The sequence below is a fragment of the Cheilinus undulatus genome, linkage group 9 (assembly GCF_018320785.1).
Source record: "Cheilinus undulatus linkage group 9, ASM1832078v1, whole genome shotgun sequence".
Lineage (NCBI taxonomy): Eukaryota > Metazoa > Chordata > Actinopteri > Labriformes > Labridae > Cheilinus > Cheilinus undulatus.
The window spans coordinates 43564932-43582144 of NC_054873.1; the positions used below are offsets into that span (position 1 = coordinate 43564932).

At 40.1% G+C, this 17213-nt stretch overlaps 1 protein-coding gene across 4 annotated transcripts; it reads left to right on the forward strand.

The window, feature by feature from the left end:
• The first annotated feature begins 858 nt into the window (after positions 1-858).
• Positions 859-13409, forward strand: b3gnt9 (UDP-GlcNAc:betaGal beta-1,3-N-acetylglucosaminyltransferase 9). Of its 4 annotated transcripts, none has more exons than XM_041796337.1 (7): positions 859-2563; positions 3406-3841; positions 5206-5325; positions 7283-7639; positions 9795-10036; positions 10125-10380; positions 10463-13409. In XM_041796337.1, the coding sequence occupies exons 2-7, from the start codon at positions 3734-3736 to the stop codon at positions 10805-10807; spliced, it is 1428 nt and encodes a 475-aa protein (XP_041652271.1). In that variant the 5' UTR covers positions 859-2563; positions 3406-3733; the 3' UTR covers positions 10808-13409. The 4 variants fall into 4 exon arrangements, with proteins under 4 accessions (XP_041652271.1, XP_041652268.1, XP_041652270.1 ...); XM_041796334.1 differs by having other exon boundaries at positions 860-2563; positions 7280-7639; XM_041796336.1 differs by lacking the exon at positions 859-2563 and adding an exon at positions 2586-3030 and having other exon boundaries at positions 7280-7639.
• Positions 13410-17213: the final 3804 nt, after the last annotated feature.

The window sequence follows — 17213 nt, forward strand, 5'->3', positions numbered from 1 at the left end:
CGTCTGTGCGCTCACGTGCGGCTGGTTTTCCCAATCTGGAGAAAAAAAACAATTCAACAGAAAGATCTTTTTAAATGAGGTTTAATTCTGAAAGTATCTGAGCTCTTGATTTTTTTCTTTCTACAGCTCAAACAGCACAGGAAACATGCTCCAGAGACTGTCAGCGGTACTCTTAGTCTTAATCTCTCGCTCTTTTGTAGAGACAGACATTCAAAGAAATAAATCATAATTAAAACTTGAACTTTTTACCCTGACACTGTATTTATGCCCCTCATTCTTCTTTTTCTTCCTCCCTCCTCTGTTGCTGTGTTGGCGTCTGGACTGGAGTAGCTCCACTTTATGTCACGTGCTCGATTTTAGGCTGTAGATGGTGCGTTTAGGTGCTCATGGTGACTATTTTCATTGGCTACATTTGTAGGCTGTAAAATTTTCTGTTTGAGTCACTTTATTATGAATATGCTTTTAAATTAATGGAAAAATACGTAGTCGAAGATTCTGTTGTGCCACTGACCCTTCTACACCACCGTGTTAGGCCTATTTATTTAAAATATGCTCAGTTATATGAGACATTTTTAACGCTGGTCCTAGTATTAAAGATATCAAGCTAACCCATTTCCTTATAAAGAGATACTCATACAAGGTCAGTATTTTTGCAAAGATTGAAGCTCTTGTACTCAAGAAAAGTGTTGTTACTTTGGTTAAATATTAAGTAGAAGTGAAAGCAGTCTATAAATCTACTCAAGCAAAATAAAAACTTTCCTCAGTGTGCAATAACAGGAGAATATGAATCTCCAACCGGGTTGTTTATTATTATGAACTGTGACTTAACCTAAAGTAAAATGCAGCTGCTATTTAGGGATGAAATGTGGGGACAATATGTGCTATTGAACGCCACGTGTTTTGAAAGTCAATCTACTTACCATTTTCTTTTGGCTGAAAGCTCGGACCTCATAGTTTTGGCTTTCAGATGAAATTCTTTCACTCTGTAGGCTACTTGATACTTTTTAAAATGTAGTGAAGCATAATAGCCTACTCCCCCCACAATATAATTAAGTAACAGTTATCACAGCTACACAGTGAAAACAGGACTGTTGATATTTTAGGGTTAAACATTTCTTAATCGAGTTTATCTCCAAAACTGCAATTTCAACCCCATTCTAAGAGAAATGTAGTGATGGGTTGTTCGTGAACGAACCGGCTCTTTTCTGTGAGCAAGGAGAGCTGGCTCCCGTTTGAGAGCCGTTTCATGTGATTGATTAGCAGGAATGATATTTTCTACAGACACATTCACAGGCATATCTGCCTTTAGGGACACAAGCTTGATGGTATAACAGTAATGTTTTATATCAGGTGTTTCATACAGCCCAACCAGTGAGCAGGAAAAGCATACCAGCACACATATTAATCATAGGTCATGACATTGCCAAATCTGGCAGGTCAAATGAACAGAACTGAAACCCTAATAAAGAGTCGTTTGGGAGCTTCTTGCTGAGCTGAACCAAATGATCTGGATCACCGAAAAGAGACAAAATTCCCATCACTAGTGAAATGGTCTTCAGAGTTGGAGGTTGTTTTTTTAAGCAGTGTTGATCTGACAGTGTTAACTCTGTAAAGAATCAACTGATTTAAGCTCCGCCCACTGCTTTTATAAATCTGGGGGATGTGTGGGTGGCGTCTCCTGTCATGCCCTTTGGCAGAGTATTTAGTTGTGTTTAGATGTTGCCTGTTGTACAGTAATCCCTGCAGGGGTTCTTTTGCTCATGTTTCCAGTGGATTGTTATTGTTTTTAATGTGAGACACATTTGCACCATGGCCGAAGTTAAGCACTGAGTTAGGGTTCCTGTGACTTTAGGTGTTTAAAAGTCAAACGTTTTGTTTAATTATAAGTAGTGTGGAACAATATAAACATTTAAAGGGTTGTATTCAACTCTTCATGAGTTTAATTAACACTGTCAGTTTTGCTGTGTATTTAACTTTGTTAGAGGCTTGACTCTACCTGAACAAAGTGGTTGGCGATCTATTTGCTTGTTTTGCTTGCCAATAAGGAAAGATCATATAAACTGTGCGACTCCTTAGTAGCGACTCTGTACTTAAAGTAACTTCAAATTTTAAAGTTGAGTAGATTTTAGACCAGTACTTTTTTTGCCAGTGATTGTCTTTTGTCACTTTTATTTTCGCTGTCTTCCCACTCTTGAACAGACTTCAAACTTAAGATAAGACAAGCAGTGTGTCTCACTGCTGAATAGCTGTTTGTTCAAGTCAAATAATCATCCATGTTCAACTTTTCTTCGTCCTTTCAAGACAACAGACAGTGAACGCAACACTTGGGCTTAGCGCCAGGTAACGGAAACCTACAGAGAGGCTGTTGTATGTATTTTTTTTTTCTTTTGTCCATTCTCGCCGTCACACCCCCATGAATACAGCATGCTCTCTCCTCTGCTCTCATTGGGTATTTTCACTGCAAACTTGGGAAGTAACTTTGCTCAGACTGAAGCCTGCGTTGCGGTTGAAGACATCCACGACGCAGATGTTTCCAGTCTGACCTCCTCCTCCATCCCGTCTGGTGAGTTTGAATGGCATTTAGCTGTAAAGACATTTCATAGGTTCTGAACTGCATTATGTCGTGCATTAGGCCTGATAGTTTGTTTAAACGGAGAAATATTCCTAGTTTGTTCTTAGAGAACAAAAGTCTTTCCGTGTAAGCTGTGGAAGAAGTTTGCGACACTGTGAAGTCACGCTTTGGGTTATTTCAGAGATAGTCCTTTCATGTATTTAAAGAATATGGTTAGCTTTTACACTATGTCATTGTTTTTAGAGTTTTCATCTAATGACATGAATGTTAGGACACAGTGTTCTTTGAAATTGTTGGTACCCTCATGCTCACTTACATAAGAGACAGACACTCCCCCTTCTTGATTCGGGGTACAAATCGATGGGACATTTAGCACACGGAACGAGGGAAAAGCAGTTTGCTTCACTTTAAATTGATTTTATTGTCCGTTCTGGCAATGTGCTTTAACATAATGTTCGGTAAGTCTTAACTGTGCTTAATATCCCTCTGAATTTTGCAGCTTTTTTTTTTTTTTTTTAAATTGAGGACCCAAAGCATACTACAAATCATGGAGTCAAATGAAGATGATTCTCTGTGATGATTTGGTGTCTTCTGCCTCAAACGGATTTTATTTCTGAAGGACCATATTTCACTAAGAATTTGCTGACTTGCTTTATGACTCACTGGGTCATCATTTTGTTGCAGCTGGCATGGTAAGAATGGTTTAAGTTTGTGCCTCTTCCTTGGGAAGCAAAATAACCAGGGAATGTCTTGTGGCTTTGATTCGCACGCCAATTTCTTTCTCTTTTGTGCTAGTCAAGTTGACCTGTTCGGATTTTTTTTAATGATTTCAGGATGTTACAAAGCCTAAAAAGATGATGAGGATGGAGACAGACATTGTGGATATGCATCTAGAGAAATTACCAAATCACACGAAGGGCTTCACTCCCTGAGCAACTATTCCCTATGCCTGATCAGCTGGTTTGAGTATCTTGTGCCATGCAGCAGAGAGGAAGGACATCTCTGCAGCTCTCCCTACATTTGCAGAAAAACCTGCAAACCCCAACATCTCCAACCTCACATTTGAAGTCTGGACTTTTGCCTGAAAGCAATTCAAACTGCAGCGTCCTCTCACCGATGTGTTCCTGTTCAACCATTAATTGACGGCATTGTCTTCAGAAGATGCTGAGGAAGATGGTGTTAGTAAGGAGGCTCTTCCATGTAAAGGGGGATGTGATGTGCACCCTTCTGCTGCTCGTGCTATTCTGCCTGCTGCTCTACACCCGCCAGGTAAGGATGGGATCAATCACAGCATAGAAGAAATTAGAGATGCATGCTACAGGATATCTAACACATAGGTGGAGCCAGGGGGTAGGTTACGGGGCTTAAGCCTTCAAATGTTTTCTCAAAAGCCCCAAAACTTTCAGGCTGCCAAAAGTGTTTTTTCTGCTATGTTATGCTAGTGTTATGACCGAGAAATGTAAAAAGAAATTATCTGTACAAATGGACATGGAATTGTAATTTCTGTTGCCAAACTGAATAGAATACTTCATTTATCTTTTAAGAGCTGAGGCTACAGTATAAATTATACATTTAACATTGTAAGATAGTAACATTTTCTGTGTTTTTGAAAATGTATCTAAATCTAGAACCCCAAATTCAGCGTTTTATGCTTTTTTTTTAATGAGAAGTGCCAATTGTAAAGTTTTACACTAAATGCCCTATCTATGTTATGTTTGCAAAAAAAAAAAAAAAAAAACGAAAAATCAGACAGTTTCTGCAAATTTTTAGATAGACAAAGTTAAAATGATTGATCTTAAATACAGGGCATCATGGTTTTACAATGATTGGCACACTTTCAGAACCATAGCATTTAAAATAAATGCTGTTGGCTGTATAGGATGCCTTTTAAGATGGAATTGCATTACATCAGATGATGTAGAAATTTGTGTTTTTTTCATCTAAATTTGTAAAATGTATAATTTCTATGTTCGTAACTGCCTGATGAGCAAAATTTTATTGGGAAAGCATGCCCCTGGGCCCTTCTAAGTTTGGGCTAAGCCCTGGATGTCAAACACTTTTGCCTTCACCCCTGAACAAATATATAGATATGTGATATGCCGATATTTGCAAACCCATTTCAGCCATTATCAATACTGATATAAAGTATATATTAAAAAATAATAACATAAAGAACTTAAGGTCTGCCCTGGTTTTACCTGCTACTTTTAAGGCTCTTTTATGCATTACGTTTAAAATGAATTAAAAAAAATATACATACAGACATGTGTGTCTATTTTTCTGCACAGTCTGTCTTTTTCAGATACAGATGAATCAATGCAACACCACCAGTATTCTGGGGTCAGTGTTGCACAAAGTAGCCAACAGTTCATACCAGAGCAGCAAACCACAAAAATAAGAATAATAGAAAGATGGCAAAACTTTACTCAAACTCTATAAAGGAAATAGTGCAGAATATTTTCTCCCTTGTTAGAAACTGCAAACATATACATGATGTTAATTTTCATAACACCTTTCATAACACATGTTGATCATAAAGTTTAAAAGCTGTTACTTGCTGTTACCGCTGCCATGCTGATAACATCGTGCAAAATCCCTTCCCATAAACCATCAAATCCCACTCATATTTCCAGGTCATACTTTCCTCTGAGTGGGACAGACCTGAGTTGAAGCTGGAAATCCATGGCTCTACAAGCTCCAGCAGGACACTGCTGGGTGCCAGTAGGGCCAGAGTTAGTCAGGAGTCTCCAGAGGTATGATGTAATGTTTTATGCTATTAATGCCAGTGCATGCTTGCATTCCATTACTGACATTATCATACAGGGTGATAAAAATCAAGACTGCTTAGAAGTACAATAGCATGGTTGGAAAGATCACTTTTTATTACTCTGGTGGCAGCTCAGCTGCATGTGTGCAGCAGGACACATTTTCTGAAGAGAAAGTCCTATCCCATCCTATCCTATACTATCCCATCCCATCCTATCCTATCCTATCCTATCCTATACTATCCCATCCTATCCTATCCTAGCCTATCCTATACTATCCCATCCCATCCTATCCTATCCTATCCTATCCTATCCTATCCTATCCTATCCCATCATATCCTATCCTATCCTATCCTATCCCATCCTATCCTTAACTATCCCATCCTATCCTATCCTATCCTACCCCATCATATCCTATCCTATCCTATCCCATCCTATCCTATACTATCCCATCCTATTCTTTCCTATCCTATCCTATCCTATCCTATCCTATACTGTACTAACCCAATCCTATCCTATCCTATCCCATCCTCTCATATCCTATCCTATCCTATCCTATCCTATCCTATCCTATGCCATCCTATCCTATACTGTACTAACCCAATCCTATCCTATCCTATCCTATCCTATCCTATTCTATCCTATCCTATCCCATCCCATCCTATCCTATCCTATCCTATCCTATCCTATCCTATCCTATCCCATCCTATTCTATCATATCCTATATTGTACTAACCCAATCCTATCCTATCCTATCCCATCCTATCCTATCCTATCCTATCCCATCATATCCTATTCTATTCTATACTATCTCATCCTATCCTATACTATCCCATCCCATCCTATCCTTTCCTATCCCATCCCATTCCATCCCATCCCATCTCATCCCATCCCATCCCATCCCATCCTATCCTATCCTATCCTATCCTATCCTATCCTATCCTATCGTGTCCCTCATGTTAAAAAATTAAAAGAGACAATCCCCACTGCAGTACCAAATGATTTACAAAACATTTTGGTACCTTTCTGTGTTTGCAACTTTAATGTTATGTGTGATTCAAAGTCATAGCATTTTGCTGTTTTTGGGAAACCGCTTTGAAAAAATAGCAGTACTCCAGTAGTTTCTTTGTAATCGTTATCTGTAGTCCCCCCAACAAGCAGAAGATAAAAATTACCTTTATGTAAAAGAGAGCATTTGATAGCTAAAATGAAGGATTTTGCCTAAATTGTGTCAAGGCTAGGGAATTGAATAAATGGTTCAGGAAGCAAAGTATGTTTTGATGAATTCATTCTGAAGTCAAAAGCACCTTATGGTGGTGAAAAAGTAAGACAATTTTAAGAGCTCATGAAGGTGGGGACTAAAAATATGATTATGTTTGAGGAATCCCACATCCTTACGAAATTAATGAAAAAAAACCTTTTAAAAACCACAGATGTGGATTGACAAAAGCTGTGGACAATATATATGAGAAATTAGATATTTAAAGCAAACAGTACTTTCAATTTACAGCAGCTGTAAGGATACATCCCCATGACATAATGTTTTTGCAAGTGGATCATCTAATCTTGATCTGGTCCCAATTTAAATGATACTTTTCAGATCTGCAGTAAATGTTGGATTTTCTTTGAGCTTATTGAGAGACTGCATTAACAGGAAGTAACAAGCAGTACAGTATGTGTTGTAAATATATTCATGCTGCATATGCAGAGTTCATAAATGCATGGGCACACAGTATGTCTTGTTTATGCTCACATATTTTCCGTCGGCTGATTCACAGATGGTACATCATATTGTATAATGAACCATGAAGAGAAAAATGAGAAGCAGCATCAACGGAAAGGATGATGCTATTTCAGTGTCACTGAGCTAGTAGCTCCATATTAATGCCATGTTCTGAGAATTGTCTTCTGACTTTTGTGTCATTAAATTTCTCCTAATCAGCAGTTCCCATCCAGGCCATCAGAGCCAGCCCTTCCTGCCTGTAAGCCCCAAGTGAAGTCCAAACCTCCGCAGCCAAAGCCCAAACCTCAGGTCAAATCCAAGGGGAAATCCAAGTCTCGACGGAAAAATGTTGCTCCAACTAAGGCGGCCAAAAAGCCCCTGCCCACGTTGCCACCATTTGACTTTGAGAGATATCTGAGAGAAAAGGACAACAGAGACTTCAATCTGCTCATCGACCAGCCAGAGAAATGTCACGTCAGAGGAGAAAAGCAGGACGAAGGAAGAGCGAAAGATGAGTTTACTGCTCCATACATGCTGATCGCAGTGAAATCTGTGGCTGCAGATTTTGATAAACGTCAGGTAAATGGGTCAAGATGTTGGTTTAGTTTGTTGGCATTTTAGATTAAAAAAATCTGTCCTTCTGCTCTATTATTTAAGGTTGACATCAGATTTACCAGCTGTAGCCAGCGGCTGTGTATTATGGAAAAAGCTCAAATTAACCCAGTAGACTCAACTTGCCAGGTATAGGGGCAAAGTTAGCGGACAGCTTGTGAAACTAGTGAACCAGTTAGTAGCTGGCATAGACATAGTCCATAAAACATGGATGTAGTTTGAAGTGATGCCAACCATTGGTTTCTGAGTGGATGTATGAAATATTAGAAATGCTGTTTTAAACTTTTGGTCAAGCTTGTAACAGGGATAAATATGAGACACGTTTCACATATCCATGGCATGGGATATATTTCACATTCATCAGTGCAACGTTCAATAGATGGTGTCTGGAATTGCAGAACCATTAAAAAAATGTATAAGGTGATTAGATGAACGACTCGTCAGTCACATTCATTGAGCCAATCATAGCATCAAGTAATATGATGTAGTAGAAATGTGGGGAGTAAACTGTGTAACTTGCTTCACAGGCAAGCACTGTCATTGTTACTGTAAGTGGGGTCAGTAAATTAGGCCCTGTCCACATGGAAACCAATACAGGAGTATACACAAAAGTTTTTTGTCGTATCGGCGTTTCATCCGAACAGAATCGGCGTTTTGGGAGGCCGTAAATGCTACTTTTTGAAACCGGGTCCCAGAGTGAATGAATTTGTAAACTCTTACCATTTTGTCTCCATGTGGACAGCCAGCTGCATCTTTCTGGAAACGTTTACATCATACATAGTATAGCCCACTTACGCCACATGCGGGAATCACACCAAAACAACAATGGCGGATACAGGGTTGTGTTGGTGAAGCTACTGAGCTTATTATGGCTTTTACAGCAAAATCTGATGCTCTTTTACCACCACAATGAGCAACATACACCAGATGTTCTTAAATCCACTGCGGAGAACAACCAGAAGGGCAACCTGGAGAACGTTTGTGGCAGTTTTCAGTGATCTTCTCTCTTTTGTTGCATTTCCATGGCAGCAATACAGCGCCACGTCCAGGCTTGGCATATATACTACAGAATTTCCAGTCATTTTCAGTGGCTCTGTGCTTACGCTGAAAATGCCTGAAACAATCCCGTATTTTTGGGAAAGTTTTTCAAAACAAAACTGAAATATAACATTTTCGTCTCCATGTAGACAAGGCCTTAAACTCTTGCCAAAGCTTGTTGGGAGGAGAGTGAAAAAAAAAATCCACCAAGGAAAACTCTAGTTCTGATAAAACAGCTGTTCTCTTCATCAGCCATTGCCCACACAGGATTGCAGTTATTTCAACTAAAGCAGGCCTGTAGCTACTGCCTCTTTCTCTGACCAAATTGGCCTGGTCATTCTCTTACTAGGCACAAATATTTCAGACTGAAGCTTTGTGAGATGGATATGTCTAAAGACAGACGGGATTTGCCAATCCATCTGCTTTGAAAGGCTGTAAATTATCAGGCAACGTCCTTGTTTGAAAAATCAAGCCAATAGAAAGGTGCAAAAAAAACTGCCGTTCCTAGAGTGTCTATGCAATGCTGGCTGCAGAAGTGTTAAAAATTATATTCAAGGTGGAAATAAACATTTATCGCCTGCTTCAAAAAAATTACATGATAATGCAGAATTAGTGTCATGGCGGATTTGACTACAAGCCAGTGTGTAATTTGTCAGGAGGCCTAAGGCGTGACCCAGCTCTTCATTTTTTTCTGTATCTTGGTTGAACAAAATTGAAATGGTAAATAGACTTGAGCTTGTATAGCGCTTTTCTTGTTGTCTGACTACTCAAAGCACTTTTACACCTACCCATTTCATTCCACATTCATCCTGATGACAGAGGCTGCTATTGGCCATCAGTATTAGCTAATCCCATTCATATGCATTCATACCCATTTATATGCAGCCATATTAGCTGACATCTCTCAGACTTTTCAAAGCATTTTACAGTCAATGAGAAAACCCAAACCAGAGCATAGGACAGTAAAAAAAATGGACCTGCTGCCCCCTATTGACAAGAAGTTAGTTGAGCATTGTTTAATGTAATGAACAGTGTTTGTTTTTTTAACACAATAAATCTCATCTTTGCTCTAAATTATTTTTAGGTGGTACGTCGAACCTGGGGCAAAGAGGGTATTTTTCAAAATGGAGTGTCTATCCGTACTGTTTTCCTGCTGGGGGTTCCCAGGAACCGGACTGCTCTGCCTCTGTGGGACCGGCTCTTAACCTACGAGAGTCAAACCTTCAGGGACATCCTGCTCTGGGACTTTGACGACACCTTCTTTAACCTGACGCTGAAAGAAACGCATTTTCTGAAATGGATTAACAGCAGCTGTCCTCATGTCAAGTCAGTGTTTTTAAACGAAATCCCGACATTTTATAATTCTTAGGCTTTTTTCTCACCTGATGCTTATACTTTGTCTTTTGTTGTGTAGGTTCATCTTCAAAGGTGATGCTGATGTGTATGTAAACATTGAGAATATACTGGAGATGCTACATGGTCAAAAGCCTGATGAAGATCTGTTTGTTGGAGACATCATTATCAATGCTAAACCCATTCGCCGGCGGAGTTCCAAATACTATGTACCAGAGTTTGTTTATGGAGGCGGTTTGTACCCGAACTACGCTGGTGGAGGAGGGTTTGTCATGTCAGGACTCACAGCTCTGAAACTAAGCTCCTCTTGTCAAAAGGTACATCAAAGTTTGGATGCTTTAGCTACTTGACTATGTGCTTAAGGTTCTTTTTTTCAGGATCTTTCTCTTTCACTCATAGGTGGAGCTGTTCCCCATTGATGATGTCTTTCTGGGGATGTGCCTCCAGCTGATTGGTGTCAAACCATCACGCCACCAAGGCTTTAGGACCTTTGGGATTCCTAGACCATCTGCAGCGCCCCACCTCCAAACATTTGACCCCTGTTTTTATAGGGAGCTCATGGTTGTCCACAGCCTCAGCGTCCCACAAATCTGGCTCATGTGGAACCTCCTGCACGACCCCAATCTGAGCTGCCACAACAGGACCAGCCCAACATCCTGGCCTTTTAAGTGGAGAGACAAGATTGGAGAAACAGAGGTACAAGAGACGGATTACGGTGAGAAGCAGGTGTTTGTCACGCATTAGGAACTCTCTGCAGGGATCTGCATGAGCTCCAGTGAGTACAAAGTCATTTTAAACAGGATCTACGGCTAAATTGAAAAGCTTGAGATGTGTTCAAAAGCCCAGCTGAGTCATATGAGACTTTATCCAAGCTGGCAGATTGTATTTGGGGAAATGAACTGGCAAGGCCAAATGTGCACCAGATTTCAGGGAGGAAACCCGAAGAGAATTTAGGATTTAGCCATCTGTGTGATCAGATGGTTTTTGTGAATAACATGCAGCAGGTCTTTGATTTGTGAAGATTATTGAATAATGATTTGACTGTCACTGGGATCTTGAATGTGTGATCTTAAGAATGTATTTTGGACTTTGTTTACACAGACAGAAAAAAACGCTGAAGGAAGTAATAAAACACTGTTAACTGGTTTAACTCCGTCCATACATGAATGTAACTGTGTTTAAGACCACATCCTTGGCAATAATCAGACTTACAATGGACTGTGTGGACACAACAACCTTGTGTAATGATGAGTGGAAAGACTGTATGGACATTCTGTCCTCATTGTGAATCACTTGCAGATTTACCTCCCGCTGTTGTGTTGGGTAAAGGCACAAATGGACTGTTGTATTATCCATTCCCTGGAGGAATAGTGATAGAAGTCTGAATGGAAACCAGCCGCACAGTGGGAACCAGCTGGGACCACAACACACAGATACTCACAAACAAAACATCTGCTGAATGTTTGTGGAAAAGCCTGGAATATGAGGTGTCAGGCATGTGTGCTTTCATGTGAGCAATTCAGCTTGACTTCAACTTTAGTAACATGACTTGTTTTAAATAACGTCTAAAACTTTTACTTTTGTTCAGATGTTCATTGTAAAAAATGTTACAGGTTTGACCTGTGCTGATGAAATATTTATATCCAGCTGCTTTTTATGGTGTCACAGTTGTCGACGGATGTAGACCACCGTGCCTACATGAAGCCACACAAAGTATTAAAGAAGGCCTCCAGTTATAACCCATACAGTTAGTTTGATTACACTAGATCAGGGGTGTCCAAACTATGGCCCGGGGGCCAAATGTGGCCCGTGGTCCAATTTTGATGGGCCAGCAGCAGGCTCTAGAAATAACATGAAACATGGCCCACATTTGAACATGAAGCTTGTGCAAACTGTGCTGTTCTTGAGTCTTAGCACAAGGAGGCACAACCATGCTAATTCTGTAAACAAACATCTGGACAAGAAGAATTTATTGATGTGTTTGTGATTAAATTGAAACAACACTGTGGTAAACATATTGGCAACCAAAAAATACCAATATCTTGCCAGTAGCAGCAGTAACATTCCAGAGGCGGAGCCAGTGGTAGCTAGAGCCAAACAGGGCCCCCTGAGATCTGACTGGCATACCCACAAGCCTGGAAATGATCGTCTAGTTGCCAGTTGGTTTGCTCTGAGCATGTTATTTGCTCTCATGCTGCCTTATTTAAACTGCTTCAGCCTGGCCACTCTTTGTCGCTCCCTGTGCTACCCTCCTAAACCCCAGCTCCTCCTTTATTCTGCTTGTGACTTAATCAGTGCTGTTTAGTTGTCATTGTACCTTCTCTGGGGTTTCTAATGCTGCTCTCCCTACATTAGGCTTTCGTTATCGGCATAGGAGGAACAGGATGCTTGATGCTTTCCATGTAGGTAATTAGAGCTATAATAAATGCTGTTAAAGAAATATTTATAGCTGCAAATCATGTGTTTCCTAACTGACCTAACCATTTAGGCATAATCAGTCACGAAGCGTATCTTAACCTACATTGTATTAGTTTTACGTACTTTCATATACTGCACCTCGTGGATATTAAAGTGGCCCCAAAATCCTTATATATTTCTGTATGTGGCCCTCAGTAGGAAAAGTTTGGACACCCCTGCACTAGATCGATCTGTGCTGAGGGAATTTTAAATACATTGTCTCAGCTTTGGCTACAAGTTTGGACTTCCACATCACCCTAAGGTATTTATTGGTATGTTAGCCATCTAGTTAACACGATGTCTGAGATGCTTCATTAAGCAAAGGAAGATGTTACACTCTCAGTGTGAGCCTGAGGCTTGCATGTGAGAGTCTGTTGTATAAATGCACAGTGAAGTTCGTGAATGTGTGTAATTAAGAGTTTCAGCTCCAGGGCACAGGATCTATTAATTGAAAAATTTATCTTTGTTTGAAAGTCCTCCCTAAAAGCCACATTTAAACATGAAACATTTCCTTGAATAAAAAGAGGTCTGGATTTACTGATTGTTATTACTCTATACACGACTTGTTTCTGAAGCTGTTCTCACACAAACATTCATGAAACTTTTGTTCACATTGGTCCCACAAAGCAGGAAGTTCCCCTGTTAAAATCTGGGATATTTTTAAACCTTCTCAATATGTGGGAAACACATAAAAGTTGGTGGGAGTTGTGGATGTAAAAGCTTGAAACTGATGTTTTGTTCTCCCATGTTTGGTTATTATTTAACAGGATATCAGTAAAATGAACTGAACAGAGCTGATAGACTGTTTATATATCCATGAAATGCAATACAGTCATGGACCAAAGTATTGGCACCCTGGGAATTTTTTCAGAAAACACACCATTTCTCTCAGAACTTGTTGCAATTACACATGTTTATGGTATACACATGTTTATTTCATTTATGTGCATTGGAACAACACACAAAAAAAAAAAACAGGAGAAAAAAGCTAAATTTTTGGCACCCTTTTAAAACTGTGGGTAAATCATTTTATTTCAAGCATGTGATGCTCATTTAAACTCACCTGTGGTAAGTAACAAGTGCTGGCAATCTAGAAATCACACCTGAAGCCAGTTAGAATGTCTAAAAGTTGACTCAACCTTTGTGTTGTGTGCCTGTGTGTGTCACACCAAGCTTGGAGAAGAGAAAGAAGAGCCCAGAACTGTCTGAAGACTTAAAAAGCAAAATTGTGGAAAAATATGAACAATCTCAAGGTTACAAGACCATCTCCAGAGATCTTGAGATTCCTTTGTCCACTGTGCGTAATATAATCAAGAAGTTTATAACCCATGAAAATGTGGCTAATCTCCCTAGACGTGGATGGAAGAGAAAAATTAACAGAAGAACGCAACGCAGGATAGTTTGAATAGTGGATAAGCATCCTCAGTCAACTTCCACACACATTTAGGCTGTCCTGCAGACTCAGGGTGCAAAAGTGTCAGCTCAGCCATCTCAATGAGATGAAGCGCTATGGCAGGAGACCGAGGAGAACCCCACTGCTGACAAAGAGACATAAAAAAGCCAACCTGGAGTCTGCAAAAATGTACTTGAGTAAGCTTCAATCCTTCTGGGAGAATATTTTGTGGACAGGTGAGACTAAGGTAGAGCTTTTTGGAAAAGCGCATCATTCTACTGTTTAGAGAAAACAGAATGAGGCCTACAAAGAAAAGAACACAGTACCTACAGTCAAACATGATGGAGGTTCACAGATTTTTTGGGGTTGTTTTGCTGCCTCTGGCCCTGGGTGCTGACTGTGTGCAAGGAATCATGAAATCTGGAGACTATCAAAAGATTTTGGGCTGCAATGTAGGGCCTAGTGTCAGAAAGCTGGGTCTGCGTCAGAGGTCATGGGTGTTCCAGCAGGACAATGACCCCAAACATGACCTCAAAAAGCACCAAGAATTGGTTGGAGACAAAGCGCTGGAGAGTTCTGAAATGGCCAGCAATGAGTCCGGATCTAAATCCCATTGAACACCAGTGGAGAGATCTCAAAATTGCGATTGCAAGAAGGCACCCTTCAAATCTGAGAGACCAGTTTACAAAAGAAGAGTGGTCCAGAATTCCAGTTGAGAGGTGTAAGAAGCTTTTTGATGTTTAAAGGAACCATTGGTTTCAGTTATTTTTTCCCCAACGGTGTGCAACCAAATACTAAGTTTTGTCAGGCCCATTTTTTGAGTTTTGTGTAAAATGATGTTAATTTTGGCTTTGTTCATCTGCTTTTTTTGTGTTGTTCCAGTGCACCTAAAGAAAATAAACGTGTATAACCAAAACATTTGTAATTGCAACAATTTCTGGGAGAAATGGTGTATTTTCTGGAAAATCAGGGGTGCCAATGCCAATGACTGTACACACTGTAAGGACAAAAGTATTTGGCCAAACCTTTATTATTGAATTCAGGTGTTTCAATCTAACCCGCTGCCACAGGTGAATAAAATCAAACACCTTGTCATGCAGTCTCCATTTGTAAACCTTTGTGATACAAAATGGGCTGTTCTGAAAAGCTTAGTGACTTCAAGTGTAATGCAGTGATGGATGCCACCTTTGCAATAAGACTATTCTTGAAATTTCATCCCTGCTGGATATTCCACAGCCATGAAGCAGAAGACCATGTAAAATCACAGAGTGAGGTCAACGACTGCCAAGGTGCATGGTGTGTAAAAGTTGCCAATGTTCTGCTGATTCCATCGCTGAAGAGTTCTGAACTTCCTCTAGCATTAATGTAAATAGAAAAACTGTAGCAGGAGCTTCATGGAATGAGTTTCCATGTTTGAGCAGCTGCATGCAAACCCCACACAACCAAGTCCAATGCCAAGAGTTGGAACACTGACACTGGACTGTGGAGCAGTTGAAATGTGTTCTGTGGATTGACAAATCAAGCCTCTTTGTTTGGCAGTCAGGCGGCATGTCTGGGTTTTGGGGAATACCGGGAGAACGTTGCATTGTGACTGCATTGTGCCAGCTGTAAAGTTTGGTGGAGGAGGGATAATGGGGCTGTTTTTCAGGGTTCTGGCTAGGCCCCTTATCTCTAGTAAAGACCACTTGCTACAACAAACCAAGACATTTTGGACAATGCTATACTTCCAACTTTGTGGCAACAGTTAGAGGAAAGTCCTTTTCTATTCCAACATGACTGTACCCCAGTGCACAAAACAAGGACTGCAAAGACATGGTTTGATGACTTAGGTGTGGAAGAACTTGACTAGCCCACAAAGAGCCCTGACCTGAACCCCACTGGGCAGCTTTGGGGTTGAACAGGAATGGAGAGTGCAAGCTAGGCCATGTCTAACACCAGTGCCTGGTCCAAAAAAAGCTGTACAGAATGAACCCTGAAATGACAAACTTCCACAAAAATGCATCCCACTTTTGTGGAAAGTAAAAGTATTTGAATGCAATGCCATTACAGTCCCTATTGGTGTCATGGTCAGGTAGCCAAATACTTTTATAGTGTATATCATATCTATCTGAGCAGCTGTCCAGAGATTGTTTGGGAAGGAAGAACTTTTAAAAAACATTAATTACAGGTCAAAAAGTTATAGAAAAACAGAAACAAATTAGAAGTAATTGTAGGTGTGTGCTGAACAGGCAGCAATTATCTTTGTTCACTATCAGTGGAGCCAGTAGTTTTTTAAAATAAAAGATATATTTTTTGGCTTTTTATGCCTTTATTGATAGAGGAGAACACAGTGGACAGAGTTGGAAATATGGATGAGAGAGTGGGAGAGCCATGTGGGAAAGAGGTCGCTGAACACGGGTCGACTGCATACATGGGGCGCGTCCTAACTGCCTGGCCATCTGCAATCCGTGAAGTCAGTTGTTAAATTAAACAGTGTCATTCTTTGCTCTTCTTTGAATAACAAAATGTCCAGGTCAGTTAAAAGCTGCCACTATCACTACATCTGAGCTGATCTCTTCATCGCTATCTTTACAGGCTTATAGTACAACTAACCACGCCTGTTGCTACCACCTCAGTCTGTTAAAATGACACTGATGGGTCTGATCAGCTTGAACCCCTGCAAAAGGATCCACCTGATGATAGACATGGAACATGGCCAGTACATTGGCTTTGTAGGTTAAAGTCAAACTGTTGTTACCGATTAGTAAATGTTACAATGAGCCAAAGGTCAGCTGCACTTTGTTTTAAAATGACCCATGAATCAGAAAACATTTGATTTTACTCGAATTAAAGTCAGGATCACTAAGGATAGAATACATTCAGGGGCAGATTTCCTACGTTCTAAGTCTAAGTCTGTCTGTGTTTTTGTGACTAATGAAAGAACAATTCTGCCAGGCTTAAACACAAAACAGATGCTGAGGTTTAGCTCAAGTCAAAAGTCAGAATTGCAACATTGTGTCTGAGTTTTGAGGTCAAGTAAACTAAGAAATAAAATGTCCCAATCTTTTTCACATCCACATTTTTATTGTTTTTTTTTTATATCCTGGTTGCACACACAAAAAATGGACTGTCAATGAACAGTGAGCACTTGATGTCATGAACGTCCAAATGTTGCATTGGAGTTGTTAGAGATTGCACAGCAGAAGCTCATCGCATCTCCCCTCATCAAACACAGTTAAAAATATGATTTTCTGGAGCAAAGCTTTCAGTCATCCTTCTCTTTGCACTACATGGTATTGTTATTGCCTGTTTTTTCCGTGG

Bases quoted from the DNA above. Each gene is read 5' to 3' on its own strand.
- b3gnt9 (XM_041796334.1), top strand. From the start codon at position 3,734: ATGCTGAGGAAGATGGTGTTAGTAAGGAGGCTCTTCCATGTAAAGGGG. The intron at 3,842-5,205 runs GTAAGGATGGGA...TCATATTTCCAG, and splicing joins TGCTGCTCTACACCCGCCAG to GTCATACTTTCCTCTGAGTG. The intron at 5,326-7,279 runs GTATGATGTAAT...TCTCCTAATCAG, and splicing joins TTAGTCAGGAGTCTCCAGAG to CAGTTCCCATCCAGGCCATC.